The sequence below is a fragment of the Crassostrea angulata genome, chromosome 2 (assembly GCF_025612915.1).
Source record: "Crassostrea angulata isolate pt1a10 chromosome 2, ASM2561291v2, whole genome shotgun sequence".
Lineage (NCBI taxonomy): Eukaryota > Metazoa > Mollusca > Bivalvia > Ostreida > Ostreidae > Magallana > Magallana angulata.
In genome coordinates, this window is record NC_069112.1 from 18,894,308 (window position 1) to 18,914,628 (window position 20,321).

Genomic DNA, 20,321 nt, shown 5'->3' on the forward strand with positions numbered 1-20,321 from the left:
AATATAAGACACTAAAAGCCATGTAGAGTGATGATTCATGTGTATTGCACTAAAATCAATAAAATTCAATAAAATAATCAAAATTAATATGTATATGAAATATGAAAATAAAGTAGAGGCCAGCAATTTTTTTACAGGCTAAATTTTAGACCAGGTCAAAATTTGGGGCCAAGCCAGATATGGAGACCAAAAGTCCTCATTCAAATCAAAGGCCTGGAGGGCCTAGTCGACTCGCTATGAAATTGTCAATATTTTGATATATTTGTTTTTATTACATTGTTAGGAATACATAAAAAAAATTCTGTCTTTTAAAAAAAAAAAAACTAACATAGGTGGAAAAGATTACAGGACTCATTGTGGCAGATATCACCTTTATGAGACCAGTTTTATCATATCAAATTATATGATAATAATATCTAGATATCCTATTTATTTAAAAAAATTATCTTTCACGATTCATGTTTTTTTTTATCTTTGATATGTTGTAGCCAGTAATTATAAGATAATTAAATACTTAATTCATGATTATTTCAAATTCTGCGTGTTGAAAGCAGAAAAAGGTCAACAAATGTCTGATTCCTGAATCATCAACTCGTGTCAGTACTTTCAGTACTTTGATTCAGCACGTTCTGTTGACATTTCAATAATAGACTGGCAATGGCTGCCAGACTGGCAATGCATAATCTCGTAGGATAGAGACAAAGGACCAGTGAATTTCAATGACGAAGAAATAAGAGCTATTTGCATTATATCGCACATTATCAATTCACGTTTGTGCTCAAAATCCACTCCAAGAGATCCGAAGACAGCAAGGATCTTCTCGCTTCGCGAGCTGGGTTTTTCTAAAAATAGATTTTATGCTAAATATGGAACAAGGCTTTCCCCGTGTAAGTTTGTCGAATTCATGGGCGGCGATTGAACAAAAACTACTTTGATTTGTTTTATTTTTTGAACGTCAAGAAAAACTTTTAAAATATATGTGTAAAAAAAGATAAAATTGTTTAACCATTTCAAATTGGGAATCACGCAAACAAAAGAGGTTAATGCATGCACTATTTTCGTTAGCGCATGAATATTGTAGTGTAAAATTTTCGCAGAAACGGCTATGATAACATGGACTCGCTCGCTTTGCGAGCCGACTCAAAAAGTGTTTGTTTTTGTTTATTTGTTTTCCAGCTTCTAGTTTCAAGAGCTGGCCACTTTGTTAATCGTTAAAACAAGTTGAATTCCAAACCTCTCCTCCCATGGTAAAATTTTTAAGTTTACAAGTAAAGAAATTAAATTTATAAGGAGCCCCCCCCCCCTACCGCGTCCTTGGAAGCAGATAAAAATTATAGATCCCCCCCCCCCCCCCCCCCACGCATTAGGATTTTGAAAACTGGTGAAAAATATTTTCTTTTTTTCTTCTCTTCGCCTGCCCTGATTTCGGATTAGTCTGTCCTGTTTCCTTTAAAAACGACGCTACATGTACGTGCCTGTATTGTTCCGAATTTACACGTGAGTTGCTGTCTTATGTGTACCTGTAAGATGAGTCTGTTGGTGTGACAGTGTTTTGTTTAGTTGTCAGACCTTCATTGTAACCAAATAGAACATATACTAAAAATCAGCATTTCACATCTGTCTTCTGGGCTTTTCTTCTAAAATATACAATACGTAGTCATTAAGTTAATGTTTGTCTATTAAATCCTCTACTATAATAATGGGGCCTATTTGGCAAAGTGGGCATAATGCAGAAAGAGAGCGTATGCGAGCACTTCATGATGCATATACCTGGGGGGGGGGGGGGGGGGGAGGGGGTGGGTGGGGGCAACAACCTTAAAGGGGCTTAGCGAACGGGCAAGGCCACAAGGCAAGCCGACAAGAACATGTTCTTCAAGATAAACCAAGGTCGCTTTGGTCAAAGAGATGTTGTAAATGTAAAAGGGTAAAACGTAAGGCGCATACTTAGTTTTGTATAATCTTAAATATGCTTTTGCTGCCCACCCCCCCCCCCCCCCCGGACACTCATCAAACATGAATGCTAAACGCCTTTCATTTCTATATTTTCTATGTAGTTTATATGAGGTAAAAATTCTATGGGGGTCAGTTTTCAACGTGTGGGGTGTCGTAGATCAACAGGTCTGGAATATTTGGCCCCTGGGTCAATATTCTACGGGGGTCACTTTTCGTCGTTACACCGGTATTCACACCTTTCCACGGACAAGTGTTAGGTAAATCATCACAACCTGTCGTGTGTATAGTCTGAATATATCTTACTTCTAGATCTACTTTGCAGTGACAATGACAGTAGAAAAGTGACTGAACTTTACCAAAAAAAATTGAATTGATTACAAATGTGCATTGAACATATATCTGTATTTAAATTAACTTGAATACTCTCATTTTGAGGAAAAAAATAAATGCTTCATTTCCTTTTGCCTAAAATAAAGTTTATAACTAATCAGACCTATAACGAACTGTCAAGTGCATGTACACTGCAATATTGTAAAGGACCCCCTTCCTGACTTGCTGTATCAAATATGCAACACGTTGATGGTGACTTCGTTTTTTAATCTTTCTTAAATTGAATTTTCCACTTTCACAACATATGCATGTACAAACGTGACATATCTCGTACATTAGTTGATACACTCAAAATGGAAACCTTTTGACTATTTGAATATTTTATACTGTAAAGTTTGTGTGTAGTTAAAGTAAAATTTTAAGAGAGAGAGAGAGAGAGAGAGAGAGAGAGAGAGAGAAAAGGGTAGTGGCATTGTTTACATATGTATATAATATATACACCATTTTTACGTGATACGCCCTGTTCTACATGCATACTAGAAATCGGATAGAGATGTTAAAAAAATTATATTGCAGTTCTGAACAAAATAGAAAAAAAAATCACAATAAAGAAACAATTTAACCATACATACTACAGTACTACAGCTTATCACATATTTTTGCATTAGCTTTTATACTCCTTATATCTACAATGTTTCATTAGCATACATTTTTGGGGTCAAAAGCCTTTCTATTATAACAGTTTTTAATTCATACATATTTGGATTTGCGTTACTTTTATATTTGCAAGAAAAAATATATTGCTTCACAATAAGAACTACTAAATCAAAAACTGTATTAATTTCAAATCAAACTGTCTCAAAATCTATTCTTCAACATCAGTTCATAATTCTTTTACTACAGTACATTCATAAAATAAATGTTAGATACTCTCTTCATCTCTTTTATAGTATAGTCCTAATTTCTAAAAAGAGCTCTAGAAATACGTTTTAATGGCAATTATTATCATTTGGTCCAGCATGGTTTTTTTTATGATTTAAGTATGCTGAGTCTGAAATAAATATGCTGGCCTTCATAGAAATGGCGTTAAGTAGGTCAAATCGGCGATTCAATATAGCGGACAGCCAATCTTTAAATTTGTCTCTTAAAGTCTCTACAATGGGGGAAAATAATGACAAACACTAATGAATTGATCCAAAATAGTTTTTCATCATATCCAATGTGTGGTGAGTCTTACAAATTATGCTGGCTTTCCACAAATGTGGTTACTTAGGTCAACAAGGGGATTTAAAATGGCGGATAACAAATTGTTAACTCGTCTTATATTTCTGAAATGGACATAAAGCGTGAGACAAACAATGAATATTCAGTCCAGCTAAGTTTTTAATCATAACTTAGGTGTGGCTAGTCAGGAATAATATGCCATTTTCAAGAAAATGTCGCAAATTATCTTAAATAAAAAATGGCGATTCATAACGGTGGACATCCAGATTTTATATTTTTTCCTTTAGTTTCTTAAATGGTGAAAAAGCAAGAAACAAGCAATTATTATCTTTGAAAATAAAATTTCAAAAAGGAGCGATCCTGTGACGCAAGCAGATGAAGAAACTTTATGTGATACCGGTGTGTTTTCCTTTTAATACGGCCGAGGGACTATCAAACGCTGTGTTCTATTACAATGGAAAAGCATTCGGATTTGGAGGGATGGAGTGGCATAAAAACTTAGACGCTGAGCAATACGAGATAAAAACTGACCCTGAAAACAAATTGAAATACATTCAATTTACTGCTAGAGTTTCCAAAAACATACAGGGAGGGCTAAAACATAAAAATGTAGAAAATCAAATTATTAAACAATACGAGCAACCGTCCAATTCTCGGTGTTTAGTAAAACTGTTCTCATTTTACTTATCATTGTTTCCCGGCGTTGGTCCATTCTGCAGAAAAACTTTGATTGAAAGTGTCATTTCTAGTGGTGAAAACAAAGTCCCGCGATTCAGTGCTGGAAAAATTCCAACAAACAAATTATCTACAATGTTTAAGAAATTTTATGAGGAAGCCGGAAATTCCTTAGATGGTCGCAATATTACAAATCACTCCGGGAGGGTAACTCTATGCACAACACTATATAATAGTGGTTTTAATGACAAAGCTGTAGCCAGCAGAAGTGGTCATCGTTCTAAATCCATACAAAAATATCAAAGGTAACAATATCCTATTCTTAAGGAAATAAGCAACACTCTTGCTCCTCCTATGGCAAAGACAGATGAAAATCTCTTAAAACGTTCCTCGGAGACAACCCTGGATTCCGATACGTCTGTGCTTGACGATGCATGTGTATTTTTGTATGTGCCGAAATGTGTCAAAAAAGTTACAATTCAAAAAGGTGATACAAAAATTACTGTGGACATTTAAAACTAAAATGTGTAAATTGTATTGCAAATTTAATAAAAAATAAAACAATTGTATTTGTACTACTTGCATATAACTTTGAGGGTGGGGGATAAACTATATAAAGTAACGCCCATTTACTGCTTCTTGATATTGAACGGACCAATCAAATACTCTTTAGTATTTCAGAAATAGATTCTTCGCCATTAAGAATGAATTATTTACGAGAATCGGAGTCATTTGATTGGATAAAGACTGGGTTATGTTTTAAGTGGAGTGACAGCAGCTCTTGGGGTCAATTATAATACCAGATATCTTCTTAAAGGATACATACTATGTTAAGCAGGAGTGACGCCAATAATTAATGTAAGATTCTTTCTTATTTAATATATAGGAGAGCACGTAAAATGAAAAAAAAAATTCGCTTTGAGAAAAACTCAGTATTAAAGACTTAATGTCATCGTGAAAATAAAACCGCCGGCTTTGTACCGTATGGGGTATTTTCCGTACCGAGCGATTACTAGGGAATTAGCTCAACACACGCTGTATTTTCACATTTATTCCAGTTAATAACACAATTATACAAACAGTTACTCTCCACTCCGTACACATTAAAACGGGAAAACTCGCTTATTAATAATTCTAACTTATTGTTAACCTACATATGACAGTGAGGGAAAACGTAACGGGTTATCCAGACGACTTGTATCTTGACTCTTAACCTCCAACTATCGAACTCTAACTCTCTACTCTCTGCAACTAACTAGGAATTATCTATAAAACATATAACAATATTTTACTGGCGTGACCATCTAAATAATTTTCATGTATAAATCATCCAATCAGAAAATATTTCTTTATCCTTAAACTGACCATCTCCCAGGTAAACGCCCATATATTCACTTGCGTTAATCCGCTGATTGTTATGTATCTGCATTAAGTCTATAAGTGTCAAACACATATTTGTTAGCTGAAACCATTGTTCTTCAATCCTGCCTTTCTAATAAGTATATTTCCTAAAGCTACACTTGATTACTTTGATGTCCTATTTCTTTGTTACAGGTAAGACGTTTGATAAACATTAATTTACATTCTATCACATTTTACATGGTGATCACCTTGTAAAATGTATATTTTACATGTTGCGAACATTTTCTATAGTTAAGCTTGTTGTTAAATTAGCTTTATTAAGCCTTCTTAATTATCGTTGATTTACCAACAAGCTACACTATAGAAAATGTTCGCAACATGTAAAATATTCATTTTACATGGTGATACAAACGTCAGAAATCTCAGAAGAGGAACTGTTTGCTCTTTTAAATTATGAATATTTTATCCTTCGCAAAAAAAAAAAGAAAAAAGAAAAATAAATCAAACAATAACCTATTCTCTTTTAAAGCAAAATGAGCTGCATTCTTCATGTTGAATTTTTTTTTACTAAAATGTTTTTTTTTTCTTCTAAAATGACAAAAATAACATAGTTTTTCAATTTCTGTTAGCCATATTTTTGTGGAAAAGGTCGCTAAGAAGCCTTAATTTGAACAAAAAAGAATTATTGTCGTCCTTTACAAAAACTGATTTGCTATATATTCATTAGAAGAGAAATATTTCCTTTGACAAAAATTAATGATTTTTTTCAAATCTAATTTATCATAAAAGTTTAAGTTATATGCAGACTTATTATACTAGCAGGTTTTACAGCAAAATAAAATTTTTAAAAATACAGCTCATATTGCTGAGCTGCAATCTTCATGCTGAATTTTTTTAATTTTTTTTTTCTTTCGAAAATGTTATTTTCTACTAAATTTGCAAAAATATCATGGTTTTGAAAGTTCTGTTAGCCATATGTTTATTGAAAAAGCCGTAAAGAAGCCTTAATTGAAGCAAAATTGAATTATTGTCTCCTGTACAAAAATTGATCTGCTATATATTCTTTAGAAGAGAAATCTTTTTTCTGACAAAATTAATGATTCTGTCAAATTTTATTTATCATAAGTGTTTAAGTTACATGCAGACTTATCATACTAGCAGGTTTTTGCAGCTAAATAAAATTCTAAAAAATACAGCTCATATTAATTCTTTTTAGGCGTTTTAGGAAGGATAATTGTTTTTTAGTTCATGGATGCTGTATGTAGATTTACTTTGGAATTTAAATCCTTTTAACTCAGTCAAGATGTTTAACACACAATAAAACGTGTTCCGACACCTAATACTAGGGGTGTGTTCAATAGAGCGGATACCCGCGAACGCTTACCGAAATTCCATATACCTGCAACAAAGTTTGGCAAGCGCTCAGGTATCAATAGCTATTAAAAAAGAGGCACGCATTCAAATACCGCATTTGTTTAGGATAAATTCTCACGTCATGAATGTTTATATGACTGAAGGAGTTTATGTGTCCTGATATTTTACAACTTTTCATGGTTAATGATTTTGTCTACTTTGTAAAAAGGGGATATAGAGGGGATAAGTACAAATAAAATGTACGTTCTAAACAGTGAATTTAGTCAGTTTTATTTTTGTTTTCCTCGCATGGTTTAACATAGAAATAAAAACAACAGCATTTATTTAACCAAATGCTTTGGAAAAGAAACATGTATTTTGCATTAAAAAAAATTCCGTAAGTGAATGCATTAACATATTCTTTCCTAAAGTGTCCAGCTGAATACCTAAACATCAATAACGATTTTAGTTATATTCTCAGTTATTAGAAATGTGGTTTATAGTGAAATTATGTTTTCAACGAATATTGCATCCATAGCAAAAAAAAAATAACCTATTCTCTCTTTAAAGTTAAGTAAACTAAAAAATATTTGACACTTAATAAACACTTCTTCTTTATAATGCAATCGAATTCTTTGGTACATGTAGCTTATTTACTTTTTCTTTGTTTTATTACGACATGTTCCTAGCTTATGAGCTCTATCAAGCACTAAAATAAAAATAACGTTAACTTTTAAATTACTGGATTTTATTTTATGAAAAATACTTTTAAGTGTGCACAATAAACTCCTAAATCATTCCACCGAGTCTCAAAATCTGACTGTCAAGAATACCCCGTTTGTTAAAGAGACCATGGGATGCACTGATGATACAGACCCTGAAACGTACTACTACACCACACGCTCGCTGCACGTTCGCTACTCGCTCGCTAAACGGTTCATACGAAACGCTGAACGGTTTACACGAAACGCTGCACGCTTTGCCCGAAACGTTAAATGATTTACACGAAACGCTGAACCGTTTACACGAAACGCTAGACGCTTTGCCCGAAACGCTAAACGATTTACACGAAACGCTGAACGGTTTACACCAAACGATTCTCGCACGAAACGACTTGCTCGCTTTTCACACGCTTTGGACACGCTTTTATAAGATCGCTTTTCGTTTCCTTCGGGTCCTCTCGGATTTTTCCTTTGACTTTGTTAGTATGAATTAATTTTAACAAAACACGAAATAATAGAAATACTGATATTAGAAACATGTATGTACATAAGTATTAAATTGATTAATTAAATTAAATTGATACTATTATTCACAGGAAAAAATACTTATTCATAGAATTAACAAGAAATACTACTAAATATATTTATTGCTCAAAAGAAATACCACGGTTTTTATTAGTGCCGTAAATAATAAAAAATCCAGAAAAAAGTTACCTTAACTCAATAATCAATACCAGAAATAAAATCCGTATGATTAAAAACTAAAATGTTGAAAAATATTTAAAATTAAATTAGTCACAAACGTTAAAAAAACAAATGTTATACAAACAACCGATTATTTTTTTCTTATGTCGTATCATTCGCGTAAAAAAATATGTTCCAAACATATATCACAGAAAAAATTCAAACGATTAAACAAAAAATAAAGTTGAAATGATTTAAGTTTATGACTCAATATTCGTATAGATAACCGGCGCCCCGTATAACGGCGTACAGTGTATCTATCAGAATCTATTTGAATTAAGTACCATGCGTATTGGTTCCCATAATAATTAATTGCATGTGTACATTGTTGGCAAATCCTTGTTTGTTCATTACTTCTAAGACTTGTTGTTTTCCATTAACAGTGTTTAAATAATTAAAATAATTACTTGCAGAAATATCTTGAATCGGGATTCCAAAGAATTTACTTACCGCAATTCATAGAAATGAACAGTATATTTTCTTTCTAGGTTTACATTTAATTTTGTTCAAATAATTGTTAAATTCTCTATCATATAAATTGTGTGCTTCATCAAATACTGATTCCGATTACCTTGAAGTCATAAAATTTCTGATGGCTATTGATAAAATAAGAGACGCGTGACCATCAAATGAAAACGAATACACAGAGTTTGATTGACAGGTTAAGCCAGGTGCAGGTCTCACCCGATGACCGAGGTTCTGTGTGCTAGTTGTACACAGCCGAATGGTCTCAGTAAGAGATATCGATGTAAATAAAAAAAAATGCTTATCAAGACATGATCGTGTAAGTAAAAGTTGATTTAGGTTTGTTCCTATTGAAATCATGTTTTGCCTACTGTATTTAGTATTTTTATGTATAGCGAATTTTAATATTGTATCAGTACTGAAACATCGTATAAAAACGTTATATATACATGTACTCTGTAACTAGTCGTTTTTTAAAATACATATACAAGTATCTTTCTTTTGTTTGTTAAAAATTAATTCAATTTTGTAAAAAAGATATATCATTTCTTCTACATTTTTTTATGACGATACCTACCAAAGAATTTTGCCAATAACAAACAGTTTAAAGTAATATATTTACATATACCGAGCACAATTTCTTCTATGTCTTACGGAAACTTATAGTTAATTCATAGCTCTATAGAAACAGCCAGACTGTAATCTACACGCCCTATTTATCGATTGGTCGAGATCTACAGCGGCTGACAGTGATAGGACTGAAATTGACACGCCCTGTTTATCGGTTGGTCTGAACCTATAGTGACCTTAGTAAAATCCCGGACTGCACGAAAAAATCATGACGATGCCAGACTCAAAGTCTCACAGGAGACGATTTGGCTGTTTCTTTTAGCTAACGTACTTTTGTACATAAACAGTAATTTAGTGAATTTTACTAACTTTTCATAATTAGTTTATTAATTAGTTAAAGAAAGATGTTAATATAAACAATAAAATACTTTCTTTAATGATTCATGCGGGATACGAAGGTAGCTTTAAGGTATCACACCGGTAATTGTTTTCACTATATAACACTATAGAGGGGAAAAAATTCTTAAAAATCAGTTTGTATTTTTCATGACAAAATATTCGGAGGAAATGTTATTTGTTACCTATCTCATCAGCTAACACCATAAAAAGGGCAAGCGATACTGCATTTTCTCAAAATATCTAGCTCCAAACAGGTCTACCCTCAAAACGACGTGTTCTCCATTTGTATGTAAACAGACTGCACACTCAACAGGAAGCTGCTGCATGAGCCCTGAAAGAAGTAGTCCCTGTGAACAAAAATCATCACCTAACAAAATACATGAAATATCCTTCTCAGTGGTACAAAAAATTTTAAAACTGAGTAAAGGAAAATGAAAAAATGCAGTCAAGGAAAAAAATAATTCTGAAGTATATATGGAACTACAATTGACTAAGTTCATTTTGATTGGCCGATTACCGGTGTGATACCTTTACACGAAACGTTACTCGTACGAAGGTCGCAGTAATCCAATGCCCGCTGGACCTACATGGATGCCAATCCTCAGATAGCCAAACTGTATATTTAGAAAGTCTATGCATGTATATCAGGGCAGCATTATGCTAGACCAGTGAATGCAGTTGATTTGCAGGTTTTACTCACCAAGGTCACTATGTCTCATTTGCTTCTCCACAGTCTCAGCTAATAATATAATAACCACCGTTATTGCATTTCATTCTATTTTAAATAGTCCATTAAAGATTAAAAAAAAAAATTATGAATCATAATATAAATAGTAACCTTTTTCACAATTATACCTTATAAAAGTCACATATAAATTTTACATATTTTAACAAAATTATTTTCAATTCATTAACATGAATATTTTAATCATAAACATTAACTTTTAGTAGTTATAATACAGGTCCAGTTCACGAATATCATTTGAATTTCATTAGAAAAAAAAACTTGTGTATTTATATTACTAGAATTCTACTTCCGGTGAGATATCTAAAAAATCTCAAGAATCTTTCTTTTTCAAAACTTTCCCCCTTTGAGATCTAAGAAACTGTAAGTAATTGCGACCTGAATCTTTTTATGGATGCTATAGAAACAAGAGTCCTAAGTTGAAATACTAGTTATCTAGTTAGTTACAATATTTGATTTGCATGTGATCACAAACAAATCTGAAAACAGTAACTGTTATTCATAAAAATATTTTCATTCAGATTCTTTCGAAATGGAACCAATGAGGAACATATTCCTTGTCCTTGGTTTCTCTGCTCTGCTTGGCATATTCATTTTTGGAGTTCTCGAAACCCTAGAAGAAAGAAGAATTGTTTTCATTGCTCCCACAATCAAGAGAAATACAGCTATTAAAACACAGACCACATTATCCAATTTCAAAAACGGTTTTCCGTATACTAAGACGTGGGTAATTTTATGGTATAACATTCCGTCTTATCTAAATCTCTACGTAAAGTATTCTAAAATGAAAAAGTGTGAACATATAGGATCAAACTGTGTTATATCAACGGACAACTCTGATGTCCATAACAGTAGTGTTGTGATCTTCACACATTCGTCACTACCAGGTTCTCCTCCCCTGAAGAATAAATCCCAGATATGGATGTTTAATACTCTGGAAAACAAAGCTTATACACATAGGCCAAATACCGCTTGGAAAAATCAATTTGAATGGATCATGTCTTATCGAAGAGATGCCGACGTTCAAAGACCGTATGGTAAAATCATAAGACTGGACAAAAGTTTGGAAAGAAATTATTCTGAGATTTTTCGACAAAAGACGAAATTCGGTGTCTGGATGTCGGGTCACTGTCCTGTTCCATCTCGTCGTAAAGAATACATTGAACAGTTGCAGAAGTACATACCAATTGACACGTTTGGATCATGTGGGAAGAAAAAGTGTGGGGTTCGAACCAATTTGAAGAATGATTGTTTAACGAATCTTGCTAGGGAATATAAATTTTATTTTTCCTTCGAGAATAACATCTGTAAGGATTACTCTACAGAAAAGGTGTTCAACTTGTATAAAAAGGATTTCAACCTTAGCATCATACCGGTTGTAAATGGTCCTCCCCAGGCAAGTGAATATTTACCTACGGGAACGTTTTTAAGCACGTTGAATTATACTTCTCCAGAGGTGTTGGCAAAAAAGCTTAAAGAAATTGGATCAAGTGAAATATTATATACTAAATATCTGAAAGAAAAAGATAAATACAATTCATTAGATGAACCTGAGATTTTTCGAGAAGCGATATGTAATGTTTGTCAGAAACTAGATAAGATGGAAGGGGACACAATTTTGCCAAAAGCGGATGTGATGAACATGTTTAAAAATGATTGTTGACATCAATTCTCTGTAAATACCAAAAATACGTGGCCACGCACTATCACGAAATTGAATTTTATCTCTCTGACTTAAAAGAATGTTCTATATGAAGACTCTCTGTGGGTATATTTTTGACAGTTCATACTCAGTTTTCATAGCAACGACATTGAAACATTTAACTACTGGCCAAAATGACATAAGGAGTGCCATTATATAAATAACTCGTATATTCCCTAAATACAGTAAGGTTTGATCATGACATTGGTTTAATTTTATAAGCAAGTAATCAATGTACCTGTAAACATACACTGATTTCAGTGAAATGTACAGATAACAATACCATGGATTTGTGTTTCATAGATTTAGCTTATAAGATAGTGAAAAACAGGCACATTAAATGATATCAATTTAATTTTAAGCAGGCAATTGAAAGCTGGAATAAACAATTTCTAAAACGATAAGACCTTAGTCTAACAGATACAACCAAAATTGGCTTGGGTATATTCACTGGCTTTCACAAACAACTATTTGAAGTTATCGCTTTTCCACAAAATCCAACCTAAAGTTACTTCCCTTTGTTGACTCTTCTGTATTGAAGTACGAAAAAGACGTCACAACAACATGGCAAAAGCAGACGTTGGAAAAACATAGATCAAATGGGGTGGAGAAAGCATGCCATTTATGTTTTAGGGTATTTAGAGTAATTTTAAGTCTCTAATGAATTGGTGAATATGAAATCCCTTACCAAAATGAATTGTTTGCGGGCAAACTGATTAGTTTACCAGAAAACTTTAGAACTTGTTTGCCGATCTTTGCCAGTAGTAGCAATCTTCTGGTAAACCTCCTTTATTTTGCCAGAAATTTACCAGACACCCAATTATGTTTGCAGCTTCTTCGCCATAAGTGGCAAACTTTTGGCAAACTCCTTAAAATTTGCCAGAAGTTTACCACAAACATTTCTTCTTTTTTCTCTTTTTTTTACTTCCTGAGCTTGCCAAAGCTTTACCAGAAATAAGACTTATTATAAACAATTTCATACACATTCAGCACAACTTTAAGACTGTCAATTATAATGAATTGCTTTTATAATTTTGTATATTTGTATAGAGAAAAAATAAATCTAATTAATATTTTCGGATCTAAGATAGTCTCGATAAAAATGTTTATTATTACGAAAATAAGATCAACTTTAATCGCATGATGCTTCATAATGACCCCCCCCCCCCCCACCCAAGACCCCACGTATTACGTGAACACCAACATGTCTGTTCTTTTGCTATGCTATATTCTTTTTTCCTACGTTCAAATATCAGTCAACTTGGATTTGAGTATCTAAACCGCTTGATGTTGAAACAGGTAGATTGAAGAATTGTCCGTAATGTTATGCTGTTCAGTGTTTGTTTCTACTTTTACTTTTGTTTCAATGTTAAGGAGTCTTGTTAAATGGGTAGGCAAACCCGGGCCGGGGCAAAATAAAAGCCGGGGCAGATCGATATTTTTCAATTTTCTTTGTTAATACTCAACCAATCTCATTGAAATTTTCAGGACATGTCAACAATCAGTATAAATGTATTCGCTGTAAATATTTCTGCAAAACAATGTATATTAGGAAATTTATCGACGATTGTTGATTTTCAAATTGGTAAAAAGGGTAGGCAAACCCGGGTCGACATTTTACATTGTTTTACGGTTTTGTAAACTTATTTAAGAAAAAACAGAACATTTCACGTTTAATTTCGGTAAAACATATAAAATACTAATAAGAAATAGTCATTTATTGAACGGAAAATAATTGTTCTTCAATTAATAACAGTGTTTAAGAAAAAATATATGAAATCCATTTATCTTCCCAATAGGTGTCTGCGCTGGTGACTGGGTTACACAGACCTAAAAAAACAATGCACGAACAACTAACTCACTGATTTTATGATCAAATGATGCAACCAAAAAAGAGTGAAGACAGAATTTGTGTAAGACTTATGTAGAAAAGCATATAAACAACAGTGCTGAAGTCTGACCATTATTTTTGAAATTTATAAAATGTGTAAAATTTAAAGTTAATTGCTTGTGTCCTTTATCTCTAATTTTGCTGCATCTGTTTAAGTTAAACATCTTTGTTAATCACCAGTAGAAGTTATTTGTTAATTGATTAGAAAGCATAGTACATGTATTAATAACTCATTATTAAATGATTATTAGTGTTTATTAATTGTTTTCCTTATGTTGTAATATCTTAAAGTTACTATGTTTTTCTGTAAGCTTGCGCCCAATTGCCGCAAACAGTTTGCCAGAAGCTAATTTGCATACGAATTCTGAACTTGCTGCAAATTTGGCGCAAACAGTTTGCCAGAAGCTAATTTGCATACGAATTCTGAATTTGCGGCAAATTTGCCGCAAACAGTTTGCCAGAAGCTAATTTGCATACGAATTCTGAATTTGCGGCAAATTTGCCGCAAACAGTTTGCCAGAAGCTAATTTGCATACAAATTCTGAACTTGCCGCAAATTTGCGGCAATTGTTTGTCGCAAATTTGCAGCAAACTCTCTGCAAATTTGCGGCAACTGTTTGCCAGAGGCCTTATATTTTGGTAAGGGATGAACCATGCTCTATTAAGATTAAGCTTAATTACCGATCTGTGCTGTATTCAAACCTTTTGTAAACATGTGACTGTCTTGTACAATTAAAACAATCTTGATCAAGTGAAACGGACAGAGATTTCCTCTTCATAAGTTTCGGTAATCTGACATACGAATCCAGCACTCAAACAAGGAAGCTAATGAGCTACCAACCTGCAACACTTATATAGGAATGCGATACAATTAAACACCCCCACCCCGGACTGATGGTGTGGTTCAAGATGGAAAGAATCGCAGTGTGTACTCTTCCAGAGTGTCAACCCATGATGAGCATAGTTTTGAGGATATACTTTTTCGTACCCACAGCGATTACAGAAATCCATCATTGCCATGCATTTTATGTGAAAGTTAGATCTGGTGTCAGTGATGTGGTTCAATTAGATTGACCCAACTTTTCTGGATTATATATGTTTAAAATACCAGACATATATTCCCATTATGCAGGATTTACTCATTTTGAGAACCCTCAATAACAAGTGAAAAAATAGGATCATAAAAAGGCAGTCTGTGGAGATAAGATGCAGTCCATAGCAGTCCTTATTCCAATTGTTCAAGGTATGTATATTCACATCAAAATCAAATAATTTTCAACCAGTCTTATAGTCTGTTCCAGCTTCCATTGCTTGTTGATGTTCTTAATGGATACACCTCAGGTCTAAATGTACAGAGTGAATTTTAAAAACCAGGCATCATGCAGATTTCCCTGGCAAACAAAATTAACCCCCCCCTCCAAACACCCTCTCCCTAATTATTAACAGTATCACCCAGGTCCTTCATGTTATTTGCAATGTGAGATTTCAGTGGTTATTATTTTTTTTAATTGATAATTTTAGGTTATCTGTATATTGATACTTTAAGTAATAGAAAATACCCCCCCCCCCCTCCAAAAAAGAAAATGTTTTTCACCCTTTTGATTTGTATACTTCTTTCGCATCATGTTATATTTCATAACTAATTTGTTTTGGGGTTGGTTTTTTTTTTTTTTTTGCTGATTTGAGCCATCTTAATTAAGCAAACGGTGATGGCAATACAATTTGGAGCAGGCTACTTAATTTAGATTATTTAATATACATGTAAAGTTAACAGCATTAAAGTAAAGGTAAAGGTAATTTGGGAATGTTTAAAATGTTTCATTTTATTATAAATTTGCTAAAAATATATTAAAATACAATTGCAGGATTATGTGTATGCTGCAGAATTAAATGAATTTGGCTCTTATCATCACAACAGAGTCTGTCAAAAGGAAGACATAGAACAGAAAATGTGAGTTGATGAATTTAAACAAAATTAATAAAAAAGTGATGTCACATGTAAGTATTTAAATCAGCTGATAGTATATTATCTATCATGCAGGGATCAACAGTAGCACTTGCCCAGCTGCTGTGTCCAGCTGATTTTGTAATTATATTTGGACAAGTCAATCTACACAAACACTTCTCTGGTTTACAATTTATTTTTCTCAAACAATTATGATATGACAATAGGCCTCATAAAATATCATGAAAAATCAAACATTTTTTTTCACTGTAATGGAACAGATCAAACTTTAAGTATATAAAAAAAAGAAAAATAAAATATCAGTGAATGTTGAAAACCTATATCCAAACTATGTGTAGCTTAGTTACTGAAATAAATGTACTTAATCTACTTGTCAGTGTCATATCACTAGAACACACCAGCAGATTGAGTAGAATATTTTTCTCTTGAATTATATCATATACAATAGTAAGATATTTTTTAAACCTGAATAATTTTTTTTTTAAATATTAAGAAGATTTTTTTATACCGACCCAGTACTGATATACACTGTATTTGATAACAGCAATAATAAAAACAATTTTTGATGAAATATTTTGTGACAGTTAATAATGTGGAGACCAACCATATCTTATCAATTTCTATCATTTATTTTATATGCCAGTCATAATTTTCCATACGTTTCAATGACAAATTACAATTTATTATAGCATTTACACAAGTAAGCAACTTGCCCAAAGAACAGGTTAATAGTTTAGTTAATGTTGAGCCCTGTTATGCTATATCGAATTCAGTTGCAGCTGTTAATTAGTGCATGCAGCTATAGACTAATATTCCAGGTGAAAATAACATATATTGATACATTGATATATCAATCAAAAGCCTTTTCCTCTTTTTCTTTTTTTAAATTGTGTACATGTAAACATAAACACATCAGGATTTTGCTTCTTATTTGAAAAAAAAACCATTCAGTCACATTTGAACATGTCTGTTGTGGTATTTTATGTGAAATACATACATTTAAAAGATTTTATTTAATGATCCATACATGTAATATTTTACTTTTTCAGCATTGCAGAGTGTTGAGGAAAATGATCAGAACAGTCCAGTGAATACTCAAACCAGCAAGACAGTCTGACATATAATGATAGATGAACAAATAATGAGCAAACGGAACTCGCTAACATATTGAGCAATTCGTCCCTAATATGTTTTTTTTCATGATTTGGAATATATTTTGAATATTTTTTTGAAGAATTATTTATTAGTTTTTAAATAAGTGTTGTTTTTTTATTTCTGGAGTTGCATTGAAAAGATATATCATTTTCCTCTTGTGCAGATATTTGGAATTATCTGCCCTTTATCATACAAAAAAATCAATTTAAGCCTTCTTAAAGTGGTAAAAATCATAATGTTGTAATCTATTCAAGCAGTTAACCTATTTCATTAATGGAAAATATCTAAAAACAGCATTTCATTCCATTATTATTTGTTAAGACTCCTTTAACAGGGTTTTCTTGCTTGGAGTTATCTGCCCTTTGCAAAAAATATATAGAAACAATTCTCATAAAGCCAAATTGAATTATCCTGATAAATTGAATTTAAAATATATAATCAGTTTCTCATTTATTTAAGCAGAAAAAAGTATTTTAAAGGAGTTTTATGATCAACTTATTATTTAAGAAATATTTCATTATTTTTTTAGTGGGGTGGGAAGGTGTCAAATAAACATTTTTTGGAAGTAAAATAAACAGAAACGAAAAAGATACCCGCTCTGGTGTTTATAAATAATATTTTATATAAATATGATGTTTTAAATTTGCAATTGATTTATTTTTTCTTTGCCTGCAATTTTTGAGAGACTTTCAAAAATACGGGGTGAAAATTGAAATATCAAAATTTAGAAATTTTGGCCATGTTTGAGCCACTAACTTTAAAACGAACCAAGACATTGAGATTTTTTTTCTCTTGCATCATGTTCATCTATATTTGTACTATGTATATTATGTGTGATATATCTTGAAAATTTTTAAATAAGCCTGTGCTGTGACTTTGAGTTTACCTTGTTTTCCAACTTAAAAACTGTGTATTTGGGCCCAAAATGAATGAAATTGGTTACCATGGCAACCAAGGTAGTAGCCATTGTTTTGATGGTGGATAATGTCATACCTTATGAGTATCAGTCACTTGAGAAAGTTTCGTGAAAATCTGAGATGGTGTGGGCCATGACCCTATAGTAATATTTTGGTATTTACAGAGAATTGATGTTAAATTACCATGATTTTTTTCTGTTGTGGCATGTTAAGGTCAAGATCTGTTAAATGATTCAAGAGTGTCTTTTTTTTTTTAACTTGAAACATTATGACGTCATAATTGATTTTAAGAATCTTTTTCTCCTACTTTACGGCTTTAAAGGAATTATGTAGAAAATTAAACAATTTCTTGCATTCAATGTTAAATCATAGGAAAAAAATCCCGATACTTATATTTAATTTGATATCATTTTAAAAAGGAGTTCAAGAGCTTTTTTAATTCTTGTTTAAGACTGTAGGCATTCTAGATATATTTTTGTTAGTAAAAATGGACAAAACTCATGTAACACGATAGGAACGCCAAGGCTGGTATTTTTATTTTAAAAGGCCTTTTGAATATACTTATGAGTTACCCAATTATTAGATATATAATACAATATTATCTATATTCATATATGTAACGTGGCAGTATTGCCTATTAAACGTTCAATACTTGTGTCGATATTTTACGTTTTAATCTGTTCATGAACGAGACTAATAATGAAAGAAAGTTATAAAACACTCACCTTTATTATGTTTTTATTCTGAAGTCTGTCAATCTTGAAAGTTACAATCGCTCTACATATTTTCGTGACGTTTTCTCTCAAAAGTTGCGAACAGAGGAATTTTCACGTGCCGATCATTTTATTTGATTTTATTTTTTCAACATGAGCACACTCGTAACCGCAAAATATTTACATTCACCTTCTTTCCTCCTATTAAAATGCGTTGATAGATTTGAGTGATATTTACGCATAACACAGAAGACCCAATCACCAAATCTGGTGCGTATGAATACATTCAGTCTTCCTTCAGAGCATGACCGACTCTCCTCCCGACTTCAAACGGGATCACGACCTGATATTATACTTGGGCTGATTAATATTTCATGGATGTAAATATTTTTTAAAGATATAAATAAATTCAATTGATTAATTTCTTAGAATACAGAAAATAAATTTGGTATACTAAATACCACATAAATAAAATTGTGTTATTAGAATTAAAAACGCTGTGCACTATTTTTGTCAGCATAGTTCGGCTGTTCCAATGGCTCTTCCATTAATTGTGCATTACTCATTGAATAATGTCGAGATTTTTTAAAATAAATCATATTTGCAGAAAGAGAAAAAATGTTAAAAAACGTAAATATAAGTATTGAATCATTAATTTTTGAAAGATGTGGTCTCATAACTGCAACGGTGTGTGCAAACAAATTTTCATAACGCGCTAGCGCGCGTTATTCAATTTGTATGCACACACCGTTGCAGTTATGAGACCACATCTTTCAAAAAATAATGATTCAATGCTTAAATATCTTCATTGAAATTGGTTTCTGAGACATTGAAGTTTGTGTTACTTATTTAATTTTTTGCGGTAACGGCTGTGCTGTATCTGCAAATGAAGTTTAATTATGCTATTTTTGGTTGTTTTTCCGGAAAATCTCAAACTACGGAAAGGTTTTGAATCTAGTTTGACAACATCAACATCCGGTTGAGCAAAATTGTTAACTAAAGTCAAGCTAGCTGCCAATAAGCTACCTGCCAATAACGAATTTTCATGTATTTTTATCGACTACGAATTAAAGCTTTTCGAACCCGATTGCATTATATAGAAATTTAAAACGGCTCATAGCACCCAAACTAGAAAGGGTACGATCTAGCTGAGACCGGATCCTCGGGGGTAGGGGTGTCCCCTGACGGAATCCGGTCTCAAAAGGGGCGATATAAGCACCGATTTCCGGCGCCAGGGCGCTGAGTTGACCATATCCTACAGGTTCCATACAATATTGTAGGGTCTTTATACAGGGCGCCTAGCGCCCAAACTAGGAGGTGTGCCATCTAGCTGAGACCGGATCCTCGGGGGTACTGGTGTCCCCTGACGGAATCCGGTCTCAAAAGAGGCGATATAAGCACCGATTTCCGGCGCCAGGGCGCTGAGTTGACCCTA

The 20,321-nt window shown here is 32.7% G+C and overlaps 1 protein-coding gene and 1 long non-coding RNA gene across 2 annotated transcripts; both read left to right on the plus strand.

Annotated features, from left to right (window-relative positions):
- The first annotated feature begins 3,931 nt into the window (after window positions 1-3,931).
- On the plus strand, window positions 3,932-13,047 carry LOC128173093 (alpha-(1,3)-fucosyltransferase fut-5-like). The gene is made up of 2 exons (XM_052838818.1): window positions 3,932-5,040; window positions 11,064-13,047. The coding sequence occupies exon 2, from the start codon at window positions 11,075-11,077 to the stop codon at window positions 12,203-12,205; it is 1,131 nt and encodes a 376-aa protein (XP_052694778.1). The 5' UTR covers window positions 3,932-5,040; window positions 11,064-11,074; the 3' UTR covers window positions 12,206-13,047.
- Window positions 13,048-13,404: 357 nt separating this feature from the next.
- On the plus strand, window positions 13,405-18,872 carry LOC128172946 (uncharacterized). The gene is made up of 3 exons (XR_008242390.1): window positions 13,405-15,378; window positions 16,001-16,086; window positions 17,151-18,872. It is a non-coding gene; the product is annotated as an uncharacterized LOC128172946 (long non-coding RNA).
- Window positions 18,873-20,321: the final 1,449 nt, after the last annotated feature.

Excerpts from the sequence above, each read along its gene's own strand:
- LOC128173093 (XM_052838818.1), top strand. The coding sequence starts at position 11,075 with ATGGAACCAATGAGGAACATATTCCTTGTCCTTGGTTTCTCTGCTCTG.